The sequence below is a fragment of the Salminus brasiliensis genome, chromosome 21 (assembly GCF_030463535.1).
Source record: "Salminus brasiliensis chromosome 21, fSalBra1.hap2, whole genome shotgun sequence".
Lineage (NCBI taxonomy): Eukaryota > Metazoa > Chordata > Actinopteri > Characiformes > Bryconidae > Salminus > Salminus brasiliensis.
Genome location: NC_132898.1, coordinates 13,621,660 through 13,639,059, shown reverse-complemented (window position 1 = coordinate 13,639,059; position 17,400 = coordinate 13,621,660). Strand labels below are relative to the sequence as shown.

Genomic DNA, 17,400 nt, shown 5'->3' with positions numbered 1-17,400 from the left:
GACAAATGGACTACCAGCAACTATAAGTTTCTGAGTCCTGGGGCTGGCTCTGTCTCACAAAGCACATCTGTCTGCCTGCCTTATGCCTGGCCCAAGTCTCCACACTACACCATCTGCCGAGAATAAAACATCACACACTTTAAAATTATGCACTCCTACCCGACAGCTCTGATCCATTAAAACCTTGCGAGAGTTTTTTTGACAGGTGCAGTTTGCAAGAATCACCCACCTGCTCTCACAATGTAACAGTTCACGAGAAACTTCCACCTGCTCTTGCGAACTGTTACATTGCGAGAGCAGGTGAGAGTTTCTCACAAATTGTTACACAGAGATAGCAGGTAGGAGTTTCTCACAAACTGGATGTAAACAAACATGGCGGATAACAGCAAAACCATTAGTGGTGAGAGCTTTCTGCTCAGAAAAGGCTGTGGATGAAACCATGGCTGAAAAGTAGTCACCATGGCTTCCATGTACTTCAACGCGAGCTTGGGGCGAATGCACACATACGTTGCACACATGGTAAAGAGGAAGACATATAGCTATAGGTTAACTTCTAATTTCTCCATACCACAGGATACTGAGTTGTAAATATTAAACATGTTTAATATTTTTAGATTTACCCCTGACTGGGAGAAGCTCTAAGGTCTAAGGTCTAAAGACTGGATTCTAGATGCGCACACTGCAGGATAATTTGGAAGGATCACCCTGAAATTGCTAGACTTTTTGCTACTGTCAGGAAGAGCAAATCGGCCTCAAAATTGGCCTGATTATCCTGTAGTGTGGGCCAGGCATTAGACAGGGTTCTTAATGTACCTGTTCTTGTGATGTTCTCCAATATTTCTGAAAGCACCAGCCTTCGCAATCATTATAAAACAGCAGCTTCACAGTAAAAGACAGAGGCCAACATCATTATGTGAGGAGCAAGGAGCTGCACTGTTAAGAAATGAGGTGACGTTATTCGTCAGAGGACGAGGTGGAGGAGGAAGGGAAGTGAGGGAAGATTTGCTTTGTTTAAAAGTTGCAGAGGAAGTCAGCGCTAGGCCAAACAAGCTGTTGTCTGTGAGATCACAACTGGCCACACTCCTTTAGGTTTTTCACGATGACGTCGGTGACGGTGCTGAAGTTGCTTTCGATGTCTTTGGTGTCCACTGCACAGGTCAGGTGGGTGTAGATGGGCTTTCCTCCTTTATTAGTGTTCAAATCCTCAAACTGCTGCTTGATGTAGTTGGAGGTTTCGTCAAAGGTGTTTGAGCCTGAGCACAGGTATACAACAGAGCGGGTCAGCCAGCAAAGCCATATTTCATTTCTTAGTGAGTGAGAACACTTTGCACCAGGTAGCACCATGCTATTTGGTATGATACATATGCTTCCAATGCTTATTAGCTATGTTAGCCTCGTAGCTCCAGTGTGGAAATAAAATGATCTCATTTCTGACTGAACTGTTGCATGTAAAACAAAATGAAAGGAAGAGATACGAACCACTATAGTTGGGGAAGCAGGTGCTTAGCGGCACTTTGCTGATCTTTTCCTGGAACAGATCTTTCTTATTGAGGAAGAGAACGATGGAAGTGCCGGCAAAGAATTTGTGGTTGCAGATGCTGTTGAATAGGTGCAGACTTTCATGCATCCGGTTCTGTACAGAAGATGGAAAAACACTGAATCACAGCCACTTACATCCAAACGGTATGTGTGTCGGCATCTCTGTCACAGGATACATCAGAGTTTTTGTTTCCTTACAGCACTGCCCTGCAACAATGCTAATGCTATTCCCATGGCAGTATTTACACAGCTCCCTGCTGCTGTCAGCTGTCTGACCTACCACTGCTGCACTGATTCCGCTGTGAGGCATGGACCAATGTGTTTTCAATGCTAAGTCATAAATGCAGCATTATGGCTGTTCCTTCAAACTGACTCGGTTACCTCTAGGCTATATTACTATGTTAGGTTATGTCTAAAAAGGTTACCTTGGGAAAATAAAACATCTTTACCTAATAACCTGTTGACAAGACAACCTCTAGACTAGGTGACCTCTGACTCGGCTTCCTCTGGACAAGGTTCCCTTTAGACTAGTTTTGCTTTAGGCTGTGTTCCCTAAGTTTCCTCTAGACCTGATAAGCTCTGGATATGGTTACCTCTAGACTAGGTTACCTCTGGACAAAGTTGTCTCTGAACAAGGCTATCTCTAGACTAGGTTACTAGAGGTAGCCTAGTCCATCATCTGTAAACTAGACAACCTCTACACTAGGTGACAGTGCTACCTCTGGACAGGGTTGCCCTTGAACTAGTGTAGCTCTAGGCTGTGTTCCCTAGGTTTCCTCTAGAACTGATTAGCTCTGGATGTGGTTACCTCTGAATAATTTTGGACTCGTTACCTCTAGACTAGGCTCCCTTTGGACAAGGATACCTCTGGACTAAGTTATCCCAGGACAAGGCTCTCTAGACTAATATCTAGACTAGGTTACTAGAGGTAGTCTAGTTCATCATCTGTAAACTATACTACCTCTAGACTAGGTGATTTCGGACTCTGCTACCTCTGGACAAGGTTACCTTTGGACTAGTTTACTCCTAGATATGATAACTTATGGGCTTTGTTACCTCTGGACTATGTTTCCTCTGGACAAAGTTATCTCTAGACTTGGATACCTAGGCTATCTATACTAGACTAAGTCACCCCTTGTCTAAGATAACTCCAGACTAGGTTACCTTTGGAATAGGTTATCTTTCAACTGGTTTAAATATTCCAGCTCATTAAAAAATTCTACCCTTGCTCCTCTAGTTCCAACTCACCTGGGCTATGTTAGTCATACTCTGTGTTCTTGTGTTTTTCCAAGATGTCCAAATATGTGTGTTAAAGTGTGCGTTTGTATGTGTGTGATGCTGTGGTAACTCACCACCTCCTCATCCTCCACCAGTGCCATGTCATAGGAATTGAGGGCAGTGCAGAAGATGATGCAAGAAGCATCTTCAAAACAAGTGATCCACTTCTTCCTCTCAGACCTCTGACCACCAGCATCAAACATCCTGCAGGAAAAGCGAGCATGAATGGGAGAACACACACACACACCTGAGCATGAGCTAAAGTTCCCAAACACTGGGCTGTGGAGCAGTGGAGCTGTGTTCTCTGGAGTAATGGAGCTCCATTCAATACATTTGGGATGAGTTGGAATGGCAGAGCTAATCATCCTACATCAGAACCTGACCTCGCTGATGCTTTCACTCACTTGAAACTGAATGCAATCAAATCCTCCTTGCAGCAATGCCTTCTCAGAAGAGCAGAGGCTACTACTGCAGAACAAAGGGCTGCCTAATACACTTGGTATCAGGAGAAGTGTTACTAGGAGGTGTCCTCATACCTTAGGTTGTAGTGTGTGTGTGTGTGTTTCCTTTACCTGAAGTTGAGGTCTTTGAAGGTAAATTGTTCCTCCACTATTTCAGTTGCGTTGACACGAGCATAAAGCACGTCCAGGTCGTTGGGGATGTAATCGGGTGCACTGATCCGGTCCAGGTCCCCAAGGTAACTGAGCACAAACACATACATAGTTCACTCACACACACATATAGGGTAAAGGTGCACATATCTGTCACTGTACTATGTACAGCACAATGTTTCCTCCACATTTTACCTAACTGCACACACACTAGTGAACAAGGGGCAGCAAGCACACACACACACACAGAGTGGTGGGCAGCCAACTCCAGCGCCTGGGGAGCGGAAAGGGTGAGCAGTGGTAGCTTGCCAAGCCTGGGTATCAAACCCACAACCCTGTCATCAATAGCCTGGAGCTCTAACTGCTGAGCCACCACTGCTCCTCATATACACACACAGAGTTCTGTTGCAGTCACATGAAGTCTCTCTAGATGTGAACCAAAAATGTTTTCATTCAAACAAGAAAATCTTATTGAGCTAAAGTTCAGCTTTTTCCATTTTTTTTTAAAGATTAAACAGGCCAACAACAAAATCTGAAAATGACACTTTACAGATCATTAATATTAATATTAGTGTCAGTGTTAAAGCAACGCTTTGGGTATTTCCAGCTCCTGTGCTCCCCCTACAGTCGAGAAATGTAATTCGAGCTTTGATTCGCCATTAAAGGGCATGTTTTTCTGGACAGACTGAGAGATCTCTGAAACTGTCATTGAAAGGAAAGTAATCGTGTGGACTGTTGTTGTTCAGTAATAATACTGGGGTTTACACAAAAATGACTACATCACAGGGTCATGTAATTCTAGCAAGTGCTATCCGGCCCTCCTCACCAAAGTTACATACTGCAGATAGCAGCGTGTTGAGCCTGGAGTAGCAATAACAGCGATGCTATTGTCCCTATAACAAGTCAGAGTGATTTTGAAACTGCTATTTTACAGTACAAATGCTACATACCCTTGTTTTAATTAGAAATATGCCTAAAGAGACAATAAACAACACAGTCATTTTGCTCAACACTGCGAGAAACCCTAAAAAATATTTTTATCAGGTTCATTTTAGTGTATCTCTTATACACACAATTGTACTCACTATGCTGCAGAATCGGTGAGCTGGTACTCTGCAGATCTCTCGATGGCTGTCTGAAATCCGGTGTCTCTCCACAGATTCTTTAGGATCTCAGTCAGCTCTGCCGACAGGGTGCCCTCATCCAATGTGTCTGCCATCTTCTGCAGCTTCTTCCCATCCTCCTACATCCACATATACACACAGCTCAGAGAAGTCACTCCAGCTGGACCCATATAGTGAGCTGTTTGAGCTTGTCGTATGCAGAGTCTCTCCCTTCTCAGCTGCTGAAGCTTTAAACTCCTTCAGAGTAATCATAGGTGTCTTGGTAGACTACCTTACTAGTCTCCTTGCACGGCCACTCAGTTTGTGAGGATGGCCTGCACTAGACTGATTTACATGTGCCTTCTACTTCTTAATGATGGATTTAACTGAACTCCAGGAGATGTTCAGTGACTTGAACATGTTTTTGTATCATCCCCTGATCTACACTCTTCAATAACCTTATGTCAGCTAAGCTAACAAAGAATTAAATTAAGAAATAAGATGTGAAAGAGATCATTCTGGATGCTCTGGCGGAGCTGCAGAGGAGAATGTGGCATCAACCACAGCACAAAGCTTGGTCTACTAGCAGACCTCAGCTAGTTGACGACCTCAGGACGAGGTGGACTGTATGGAGATACTAAACCATTTATGTTTATATACTTCAATGAAATTTCTCTATTCCCATATCCCAGCTTAGAAATCTGGGGTCAGATTGCAGGGTCAGCCATGCTACAGTGCCCATTGGAACAGAAAGGGTTAAGGGCTTTGCTGAAGGGCCCAACAGTGTAAGCTTGACCCAGTAAACCTGGGTATCAAACCTACAACCCTGTGATTAAGAGTCCAGCAGTCTATCCACTAAGACACCACTGGCAGGGAAGCTGCAGGTTAAGAATAGAATAGCTTAAAAGAAGGTTCAATATTTACTATTAATTTACTATTCAAACACTATAAATACACTGTATTTCTTGGCCTAGTTCAGCTCACGCAACACTAACCATGAGGAAAATTGCTGACTTGACAGTTGTCCAGAACCCCCCCCCCACAAGGAGGGTAAGTCACTGTAGGTCAATGCTGAAAAGGCTGGCTGTTTACAGAGTGCTGTAGCAAAGCATATTCATGGAAAGTTGTGGTAGGAAACAGGGACGACTCCAACCTTGAGAGGATTCAAGAACTTGGACTGAGGCTGTTGTCAGAGCATCAAAAGATACCTGTACAGATGACTTCAGGAAGAGGGCTACAACTAAGAGAGCATCAGATGCTCCTAATCTGGGCTAAGGAGAAAACGAACTGGACTGTTGCTCAGTGCTCCAAAGTTCTCTTTTCAGATGAAAGTAAAATCTGCATTTCATTTGAATATCCAGAGTCTGGATGAAGAGTGAAGAGACCAGACAACTTGTTGTTGGTCAGACAACTTTCCAGACCTGAAACCTTCACAGAATCTACAGGCTATTGTCAAGAGGAAGGTGAGAAACACCTGACCCAGCAATTCAGACCAGCTGAAGGCCACTGTCAAAGCAACCCAGGTGTTGTATCAGCACACCTGAACAGTAGAACAGTCTTAGAGGTACGGTGACTTTCTATTAATAATTTATTAGTAGTTCTGACCAGAGAAGAATGGTTCCCCCCTTATGAGTCTCGGTTCCTCCCAAGGTTTCTTTCACCAGCTCTGAGAGAGTTTTTCCATGCCACTGTCGCCTTTGATTTGCTCAACGGGGTTTTAGGCTTAGCGGTTTATCTCCTGTACCCTTACTGATTCCTGTAGCACTGCTGTATCAACCAGTTGTAAAAAAAAATTTAATTTGATTTTTCTATTCTAATAATTTGAGACGTCTGATGAGTTTACTTTTTTGAATTAAATGATAAAAAAACATATGTGTTCATGAGATGCACTAGCATGTGTGGTGAGTGTGTACTAACGGTTGCCGTTGGTGAATCATATTTGATCTGCAGGGTCTCCATGCCGCTAGTGATGGCGAGAGCTGACTGCAGGATGTTCCCATAAATCACCGCCCTAAACTCCAGCTGCTCCTCTTTAGTGTACCCCCCACGGTACAGGATCCTACACACATACAAACAGCGTTAGTAAATTCATAAAAATAAGCTAGGAAACATTCTCTCTAAGAAAAAGTGAGAAAACAGCATTTCAAACTTGGATTGAATCGTTTACTTCAGTGTATTTTGTGGCTCAAACAGTGGTTCTCCTACACTTTTACAAAAGGGGGTTCTTCCAGGGTCCTGTGGTTAAGGCAATGGCTCTTTATAGAACCATGACAGATCAAAGAACCATTTGAATGCAGAAATTTGTTAATGTTGTAGAAACCAGACCACTTCTTTACATAACCCTTTAAATGGGTTCCACTGTTGTTTGTCAAGGAACCCTTTTCAGGTGCTATATAGAATCTATGTTGCTGGGAGTAGCACACGCTCAGGTCAGGGTGTGCTGGGTAATCAGTTGGGCATTTGATCAGGTGTTTTGGGTGCAGGAACATCTCAAACTTACCAAACAGTGGTTTTTCAGAACCGGGACTGAGAACTATGGCTGTACATGCAGCGTATGCAAAACCTTGGAGAGAAAGCTGTGTAATACTCACTTCATCTGCTTCACGATGGTGCTTTTCCCAGCTTCCCCAGCACCTGTTTAGAGAAAGGGGGGGGGGGGGGGGGGCAGTAGCACATGATATTATTTGGCCCTGCCTACTTGTGCATGGTAATGTCATCAGAAACTATAAATATAAGAGCTGGTATATTTAGATGGAAGATAAAATAATAAATAATATATCATTAATATACTGATCTAGCTACTGATATTATACTGCTATTGATAAATGTGTCTTATTGTCAGCCCTGCGGCGCCGCGCCCCCCCCAGGGGCGGCTCCGGGCCGCGGTCCACAGGCTCCTCGGAACTTTTCAGTCAATGTTGGGTTAATTTCAATGTTCACATACTTTCTGTTCCTCCCGTTGGTTTTCTCACTAAGGACTTTTATGTTGACAGCGGTCGCAGTAAGGCGCCATGTTTTCTGTTTACGTCTGATTTGTTTCACCTGAGTGCTGGGGTACAAAGGGAGCAAACGCAGATGCCTCGGCGCCGAGAATTACTCTTGCGATGCCAAGCTGTAAGGTTGGCTTCATGTTCTGGAGACTTCTAGGGAGGTCTACAAGTTCAAGTAGTATATGCTCTATCGGAGCGGTTTCACGTTCAGGAGTTCGCTGTCTGGTTCACCGGTTGGTCGCCAGGGTGATTTGGCGTCCGGTTCCCTTGCACCTGAGTCGAGTAAGTTCATCGGCGCCTGACGAGCGCGGTTTTGGGGTGAGGTTTTTGTTTGCTAGTTTCGTTGGTTCTGTTGCGTTCTAGCCTTCCTCCCCCCGTTTGATTTGTCCCCTCTCGCTTTGCTCCCGGACTGCTTTCCAGCCTCAGGTGGTTTTCCAGGTTTATCCCCGTTTCAGTTGTCACCTGTTTGTTTTCTGTTTCTGTTTATTGGACCCTGTACTTTGCTGCCTCGTTTTGTTTGTTTGTTCATTTTGGTTTGGTCATTAAAGCCTGTTTCTCTGCATTGCTCTGTCCCTGCGAGTGTTCCCTTGTCTCGCCTAGCCAGCATGACAGAATTCTCGGCCGAAACCCTCCGAACAGCGGGGATGGACGCCTTGGATCACGCTGTTTGCGCCCAAGGTCAATTCTTGGGGCAGCAGCAACACACTCTGTTGAGCGTGTCAGAGACTGTGGGCCACCTGGCGCAGCAACAGGTGGGCCAGCAGCACCAAGTCACCCAACTAGTGGGTGACGTTCAGGGGCTCACGAATCTAGTAAAGACTTCGTTGGAGCCTGCTAGCTCTCCCCGTCCCGTCTACACACCCCATAGCGCGTATCCGGTTGGCAAACCGTATACGTACAGTGGCAATCCGGAACTTTGCGAGGGGTTCTTGCTTCAGTGTGAGGTCTTCTTTAAGAACTCCCCGACCGGCACTGACCAGGCGAAGATCGCCTTTATAGTATCCCGGCTCGCAGGGAAGGCTCTGGATTGGGCCACTGCCACCTGGAGGGAGCTTAGCGAAGGATCCCTCTCGGAATACCTTAAACATTTTAAGGCGGTGTTTCTACACCCCCGAGAGGGACTCACCAAGGGCGACCTGCTGCTGCGCATGGAGCAGGGCTCCCGGTCGGCGGCTCAATACTCCCTGGAGTTCCGTACTCTGGCGGCAGGGAGCGGATGGAATCAGCCGGCCCTCTTGGCCCTGTTTCGTAACGGGTTGAACCCCCGTCTGCAGCGGGAGCTGGCCTGTCGGGGCGAGACGTTGGAGCTGGACGACTTCATCACGCTCGCGATCCGGCTGGACCAGCTCCTAGGTCGCCCTACTCACCTCAGACCCCACGGAGCTGGGGGATCGGTCGCCTGCCCCAAGAAGCAGGCCAGCCAAGGTGCGCCAGGGAGTATAGGACTCTCCAGTTCAGCGGGTATGGTGGCCCACGCCTCACCAGGTACACCGGAGAGTGAGCCCATGGAGGTGGGTCTCGGCCGCTTGGCACCGGAGGAACGCAGTCGTAGGACCAGAGAGGGGCTGTGCTTCTACTGCGGGGATGCGGGGCATCGTCGCAGAGACTGCCGGAGGAGGATCCTGATGGCTTCTCGCCCTAACACCGATGGGCGCGGGGAGGGGACTCCTCGCGCTAATGCGGTGAGTCTGCCCGTTCCGGGGCTAGTGTCTAGGTCGATCACGTTGCCAGTATTAGTGACCTACCGGCCCCAGTGTGTGTGTGTTGCAGCGGTGATCGACTGCGGCGCAGAGGGGAGCTTCCTGAGGGCCGACATCGTGGAGCGTCTGAGAATCCCGGTGGAGGAACTCCAGAGACCTCTCCGCATCACCACCCTGGGCGGGCAGCCCATGGGTCCTCGCCCCATTACCCACGTGACCACTGGGGTCCACCTAGCCACGAGTTTCCTGCACCAGGAGGAGGCCTCACTGCTGGTACTCCCGGCCTCCGAGCATGCTCTGATACTAGGTCTGCCATGGCTTAGTAAACACAACCCTCACATCTCCTGGCCAGACAGGGAGATAGTATCTTGGTCCTCGTATTGCCGCACACACTGCCTCAATCTCGCCCCCCTTAGCGTCGGGTCCACCTCGGTGGAGAGCCCTGAACCGGAATCCCTAGTCGTCTTGCCGTCCGAGTATGAGGACCTTGCTGATCCTTCTCCAAGTCCGGTGCTGCTAAGCTTCCCCCCCACCGCCCGTACGACTGCGCCATCGACCTAGTAGAGGGAGCGGTCTTGCCTAAAGCACGAGTTTACCCCCTCACTAGGGAGGAGGAACGGGCGATGGAGGATTATATCGACGAAGCCTTAGCACAGGGGTACATCACGCCGTCTAAGTCTCCCGTAGCGTCAGGGTTTTTCTTCATTCAGAAGAAAGGGGGGGGGTTGAGGCCATGTATAGACTACCGGGCACTTAACGCTATTACCAGGCGCTTCCCCTATCCCATGCCATTGGTCCCGCCTGCCCTCGAACAGTTGCGGGGGTCCCGAGTGTTTAGCAAGCTGGATTTGCGCAGCGCGTATAATCTCGTGCGGATCAGGGAGGGGGACGAGTGGAAGACGGCGTTTATGACCACCAGGGGGCATTACCAGTATCGGGTCATGCCGTATGGCCTAGCCAACGCCCCCTCCGTCTTCCAGTCATTCATTAATGACGTCCTGAAGGACTACCTCGGACGATTCGTGGTGGTCTTTCTGGACGACATACTGGTGTACTCCCCCGACCTGGTCACCCATGTGCGCCACGTCCGCCTGGTCCTGGCGAGACTCAGGTCCCACCTGCTGTTTGTTAAACTAGAAAAGTGTGTGTTCCACGTGCCGGAGATACCTTTTCTGGGTTACATTATCAGCGAGCGGGGGGTTCTTATGGATCAGGCAAAGGTTCAGGCGGTCCTGGATTGGCCGACACCAGGCTCAGTCAAGGAAGTACAAAGTTTTCTAGGGTTTGCAAACTTCTACAGGAGGTTCATTCGAGACTTCAGTAGTTTGGCAGCGCCCATCACGTCATTGCTTAAGGGAGCCCCGCGGCGCATCACTTGGACGCCGGCCGCGGAGGACTCGTTTCAAGCACTCAAGCGTGCTTTCACGTTGGCCACGTTGTTGCGACACCCCGATCCCCGTAGGCCGTTCGTGGAGGTGGATGCCTCCGGTACAGGGGTGGGGGCCGTCCTGTCACAGAGACAGGAGGTAAGCGACCGCTTACACCCCATTGCGTTCTATTCCAAGAAGCTCACAGGAGCAGAGAGGAACTACGGGGTAGGGGATCGGGAGCTCCTGGCGGTTAAGATGGCGCTGTCCGAGTGGCGTCATTGGTTGGAGGGAGCTGCTCACCCATTCCTAGTCCTTACCGACCATAAGAACCTCGAGTATCTCCGGCAAGCTAAGTGTCTGAACCCCAGACAAGCCAGGTGGTCCCTGTTTTTCGCCAGGTTCCAGTTCCACATCACGTACAGGCCGGGCTCCCGTAACACTAAGGCGGATGCCCTCTCCCACATCCACCAAACGGCGGAGGGGGGGGAGGTCGACCCGGTACCCTTGTTACCACCTTCGGTCTCAGTCGCGGCGATTCAATGGGACCTAGATACGGAGATAGCCAAGGCGCTGTTCCGCACCGTCATTCCCACGGTGTGCCCCCCAGACAAGGTCTACGTACCGAGCACGTTCCGGGAGAGGCTCATTGGCTGGGCCCACGCCTCTCCAATGGCCGGCCAACCAGGTGAGACCCGTACTTTCCACCTACTGGCGGCCAAGTACTGGTGGGAAGGGATGCGGGCAGACATTCACCGTATAATTGCTTCATGTAGCACCTGCGCCCTGTGCAAAACCCCCAAGACGCTCCCTTCGGGGAAGCTCATGCCTCTGCCCGTCCCCGACCGCCCGTGGTCTCACCTGGCGGTAGACTTTGTCACGGATCTGCCCGAATCCAGGGGTTACACGGTGGTGATGACGGTGGTGATGACGGTGGTGATGACGGTGGTGGATCGTTTCTCGAGGGGGGTTAAGTTCATCCCGTTCCCTACGTTGCCCACAGTACTGTCAGCCCTGCGGCGCCGCCCCCCCCCCCCCCTTAAGTTTATTTACTTAAGTCATAAAATAATCACTAAAAGTTAAAAAAGTTTTTCTTCTAAATCTATCATAAAATTATAAACTATGTTTGGGTTGTTGTGAGTGACAGCGACCGGCCGTCCTGAGCTGGATTAGGCCATGGATTTCTTACCCATCCAGGTAAGTGTCACTCTTTAATCTGTGAGTACAAACTACGAACCCTTAAAAATAGCAGACTGCAAGGGAAAGAAACAAGCATGACCGAACAGCAATCAGCTGCTGTCCAAACCTGACCTGCAGTGACCGTTTAGAGACAAAGACGAATCACAAGTGTGATTAAAGTTTATAACTGAAATTATATTTCAGTCTCCATATTCCCAGTGTAAACACTTTCCAGTGTTAAACCCTTAAACTGATGTAATGGGATCAACACTCCTGAAGGCTTAACCAGCCCGTGTGTGTGTGTGTGTGTGTGATGTAACCTGGAGCCATTAGTGAGCAGGTGAAGATCAGGTGAATGTGAAGGACTTCACTGATAGTAAATCAGTTCTGTTGTGCCTTTTTCTTCTTCTTTTTCTTAATAATAATAATAATAATAATAATAATAGTAATGGTAATAGTAATAATAATCAGTTTACTTAACCCTGTAGGTTTATGACTGACATTAACCCACAGAAACCCCTATAAAGGCTCACTCCAAAAAGCACCTGTTGCCATACATGCTGGCTTGTTGAATTGTAGAAGTGTGTATATATATATATATATATATATATATATATATATATATATATATATATATATATATCAGTCAGTTGTAATGAAAAGCTAAGGTAGATGTCTCCTAACCTCTCCCAAAAGGCAACGCCTTACTCTTTACTTTTCTATTTGAGTTGAAATGAAAGATGTATTTTCTTAGTTTGATAATTAACTGGTGGGGCTATTCTCTGCAATAGAAGTTAAGTATAATAACGTCTGTGTGTGAGTAAGGCTTTTTAAGGGTCTGTATTCAGTTGTATTCAGGGTATTAACCCCTTAAACAGCTTAAGGCCTACCAGTGGGCCAAAAGTGTTATTACACTTAACTTCTATAATCAAAGAATAGCCAGTCCCTGTAGTTACCTAATAATACATCTTAGTGTGTAATAAGCCTTACCGTGTTTTAATATTACCCAGCTAACCCAGCTAATGACATTCTTAGAGATTCGTGAAAACTGTAAGAACCACCTTTAGCCCATGCATTTTCCTAACAAGCTCACAGCATTCCAGAAGTGTCCTGGTGCTATTCTGTTTACTATTGACAGGATGTCTTACTTCATCCTTATCTGGATATTTTTCTATTTTTGGGATGAGTCGGCCCTTTAGCTCACATACTACTTCAGAACATTTAAAACCTACAGGCTGAACATGGTTTTTATTTCAGCACAGAAATCCAGGGTCAGTTTCCAGGAACTGAATTTCAGAAATCTGCAGGAATCATCTCCTGACTTCAAACAGGACTGAACCACATCTTATATGAGATTAAGAGGGGAATATCTCTTTATCTCTCTACACAGGATTAGAGCTACAATACCATATTCTTAATAAATAACAGCACAATTACAGACTTTAGAAACACCTATGGAGCTGCATTCCTGGCATTCCCTGAAATGCTATTCCAGAGTTCAGGAGCATTATAAAAACAAAAAGTTCACTGTACGAAAAAATTAACTATAAAATTAAAGTCAAAATCTTATTTCTAATTCAGTGGAATTACAATACATTTACATGCTTTTTCATATTTCCATTAAAATTCCACAGAGAATTTTTCCCTGAATTATTGCAATAAATCACCTTCAATAAAAAGACGGTGCTAAAAGTTACAAAGCAACAAAATGAACTATTTCTCAACACTGACAGAATAATTCTGTGCGAGCATGAGAGTGAACACTGGCACCCTGGCACACAACCAGCACACTCAGCACCACAGAAAAAGGTAACTCGCTCTTACAGCCTACATGACTGAGGTCAGGCAGTCAACCATTCCACAAAACATACAAGCACGCATAAGAGAAAGTAGCCCTGGGGAAATGACAACACATTGACGGTGAGTGTCAGTGACTGGAGGACATGTCCTGTCTGTAAATAGATGGTGCCAGTAGCCAGTGGGAAATATGGATATGTTTGCTGCTGAACTGTTAGTAAGTAAAAATGATTTTTTTACAGTATGTCTTTATCTGAGCTGTGAGGCTCTAGGAGTGTAGTAAGGTGGATGGGCTGTAACCGCCGATCAGTGAGACATGCTGGAGCTCAGTAGTTTTGGGTCATGGACATGGCATGTTTGAGCACTCAATTACTAAAGTCCAAAATTGTTACTGTTCTGTCTCTAAGCCATCTCCTCCTTCTGATTCTCTGCGAGGACAGATTTACCAGTCCTGAAGTGGCCGAGGTCGTGAAAGTTTTTGTTGTTTAATTAGATTAGCAGCAACAAACATATGGAGGTAAAGCCCCTCTTTAAAAGGAAAAGAAATCTCACGGATTGTTGTCAGATGGAGTTATGGGGTCGGCAACCCGACACAGGTGGCAGAGCCACCTTAATCGCTCTAATACAAACCCGGGACAACTAGAGCTTGATGCTTATTTACAAGCTAACGAGGCCTTTAGAAGCTTTAGTGTAGTAGTTATGCAGATTTGCACCATCTGATTTCCCAGTGCACTGAAACACTCTGACACTGCACAGATGATCGTTAAGCTTTTTACATTTATTTACTTAGTATTCTAATACATTTTAGTAATACTTCAACTGCAGATAAACAGTAAACTGTTATCAACAGGAGATATGATTCATAAGTGAAGTATTAAATTGTTAATGGAATGAATAAAAAAGATAACTGCCTGCAGTAAAAATGTAATGTTGCTTGTAAGTAAAGTTCGTTAGCAGTTTAAGATTGACCTTTCCTTCAAATGAACTAAATGTATGTATAAAAAGTACGATTTTGGATGGTAAAACTGTAGTATCTACACTACTCCAAAAAGTCTCACCAACAATTTGACATTTTTTTAAATAAATGTTTTAGCTTTTGTGAAGCTAAATAAATCACTAGGTGTTGCAGCTTCTTACCTAGCAACAGGACTTTGATGCTTTTTTCTGTCGAGCCCATGGCTTTTCACAGCAGACGAATGGATGGAGGGAGCACTTGGTAGTGTCAGCAGGTAGAAAACTAAAGTCTTTCCTCTGAACCTGGTCTGAAACCACAAGTCAAAAGCTCTGCCCCAATTTCCAAGCCCCTCCTACATCCCCCATTCTACCATTCAGGATTTTGCATGTATCTTCTTTGCCATGGTAACCTCAGAATCCAATTAGGTGGAGCTCAATAAGGAACGAGTCTAAAAGTGCAGGGACTTACAACACGGCTAAAAATACTAAAAGGCTAAAAAGGATTTCAGTGAAGAATCTCGTTTGGTGGTGTAATTCAGTTGAACATTAGAGGCTTAATCTCTGCATGTTTGCTGGAACCAAAGACGTCACCCAGCCACCCCCACACGCCACAGGACAAGACTGGATCCTCCATTGAACTCTGATATCAGGACATGGCTATGCCTGGGTAAGGCAACAGTTTACCTGCTGTTCACAATGTGTAATCCCTGTGTTTCTCCTATATCCGTGAAGCTTCGCATTTCCCCATTAATGTAGGTTTTTTGTATCCACTGTACACCCTTTACGGCCTGAACCCTGTTCCTAGGGTCCCCTGTCCCTCCACACCCCCGTACCAATCATACACCATTTACCCCTGAACATCCTATGACTCATGTACTTCCAGAGCAGTGTAGGGCAACAGTTATTGTTAAACTAGTTGTTTTTACAGTTTGAGGATGGCCCCTTGTCCACTCCATTGTGTGCTACACTGTCCCTGTATGGACCAAATGGCTTTAGGCTGAAGATACTGGATCTGTATGAGGATTTATTACAATTTTGACCCTATTTTTCGATCTAGTTCGGAAGACCAATTGCCCAATCCCCGTTCATATGTGCTCCACCAATCACTAGCAATGCATCCAGCACTAGGAGAGTGAGGACTAGCACGTCTCCTCTGACATGAAGCCTCTCAAACTGCCGCTGATGCAACAGACGTCTGTGCTGACCAACATCACACTGGGAGTGATGTAGGAAGAATGTGCTATCAACCCACCCTGAGAGAGCAAGGCCAATTGTGCTCCCTCTGACTCTGGCTGCTGATGGCAAGCAGCACTTCAGTGCATCTTTAACTTGAGCTGCAGTCACTCACAGTCCCCTCCACTGCCCCATCGGCTTTTAAATTTCACTTGCTCACTTGATTGAAAGCTTCTTGAAACACTAAGGAATATGCTAAGTGAGAGAGCACCATAACAATTTCAAACTACGACAGGTCAAAGGTATCTAAATGAACCTGAAATGAACCTAGACTTTAACATGAGCAGGTCCTGAAACACACAAAGAAAGCATGATCTGTACAACCCTCCCTCCCGTGTGGTGTGTGGGTGGGTGTGTGGGTGTCTGGCCCACAGTGTGGCTCAGAACTGCTGATCCTGCTTGACTGGATTACACACACACATACTGATGTTTCTAGGTTCGCTGAGGTTTGGTGATGAGTATCATGCTTATATCAATGAACACTAATCGTGTACTTAACCAATGAGTAAATAAGCAAGTAAATACTCTAATCTGGTGGTTTATGTAACAGCAAAGACTCTGGTTTCCTTCAGTGCCTTGATTTAATACAACTACTACAAATAATAATAATATTATGAAAATAATAATCATATATTTTATGTAAAGCATTAAAAAGTTCTTTTTTTCTTGTTTGGCAAAAAGTAAACATCCAGAGACAAGGAGGAAAGAAAAGGGCGACAGTATGTCACCCAATTTCTCAGGAAGAATAGTGGGTGTATTGTGTAAGTGGTGAAAAAATTAACCCGTTGGCTTAGTCCACAGTGAAATAAGCTAACGCTAGTTATTTAATATCTTCACAAAAACACTGTGTTTACCTTTCACTCCTCTTTTTGCTGACATTTCATCGATGCCGGTGAAGTTTGAGCAGCTCTTCATACTAAAGGAGGTGTCCATGTTTCTGCCCTGTGCCAGGACAGGCAGAAGCACCTCCAGGCTCAGCAACCTTGCCTCCTTCTGCCCATATCACAGTCCTACTCGCACCTGAAGAAGCAGGGGAGCAGCCCTGTGTTGAACAAGTCTGTTGGAATTTATTTAATTATTATTATTTTTGACACATTTTAACTAATCAGATTCTTTACAATAAAATAACTTAAACACTTTCCCTGTTAGCCTGCCATTCCTTTCATGCTGGTCTATGTAGAACTGGTGCTGGTATCGCTGGTCACCCTCGGGATGCTAGTACTGCTTTGTCCAGCATAACAGCATCCAAAACATAACATATGCTGGTTTTGATTGTCACCAGCCCTTCTTTTTGTCCCAGCAGGGCAATTCATTAACGTTAAGAGAATGTCATTCTCCATTCAACATTTTACCATTAAAATGTCATTTAAACTGTAAAACATGGTCTTTGATACTTTACTTTACTGTAACTGGGATCAGTCTTGCATCAAATAGTGAATTTTACTGTATTCACACACAAAAAACAAACAACCCTACATATGTTACATTTCCAGGGTTGGCATGGTCAGGGGGTGGATCCCAGTGGAAATCCCTGACAGTGCCCTTGCTCTCATTAATCATCTAAGCAAAGATAAACACAGTCTTCCCATTTTTAACTCCGACTATTTCAGATGTTTTCCCTCAATCTGGTGATGTGATGGCTCCACTGC

The 17,400-nt window shown here is 45.9% G+C and overlaps 1 protein-coding gene across 2 annotated transcripts; it reads right to left on the bottom strand.

Moving 5' to 3' along the window:
- Nucleotides 1-332: 332 nt before the first annotated feature.
- On the bottom strand, nt 333-17,012 carry LOC140542604 (guanine nucleotide-binding protein G(t) subunit alpha-3-like). 2 transcript variants are annotated; one of them, XM_072665380.1, is made up of 8 exons: nt 16,606-17,012; nt 7,123-7,165; nt 6,449-6,590; nt 4,514-4,671; nt 3,390-3,518; nt 2,892-3,021; nt 1,480-1,633; nt 333-1,253 (listed from the first exon to the last, which is right to left on the bottom strand). In XM_072665380.1, the coding sequence occupies exons 1-8, from the start codon at nt 16,682-16,684 to the stop codon at nt 1,066-1,068; spliced, it is 1,023 nt and encodes a 340-aa protein (XP_072521481.1). In that variant the 5' UTR covers nt 16,685-17,012; the 3' UTR covers nt 333-1,065. The 2 variants fall into 2 exon arrangements, with proteins under 2 accessions (XP_072521481.1, XP_072521482.1); XM_072665381.1 differs by lacking the exon at nt 16,606-17,012 and adding an exon at nt 14,702-14,741.
- Nucleotides 17,013-17,400: the final 388 nt, after the last annotated feature.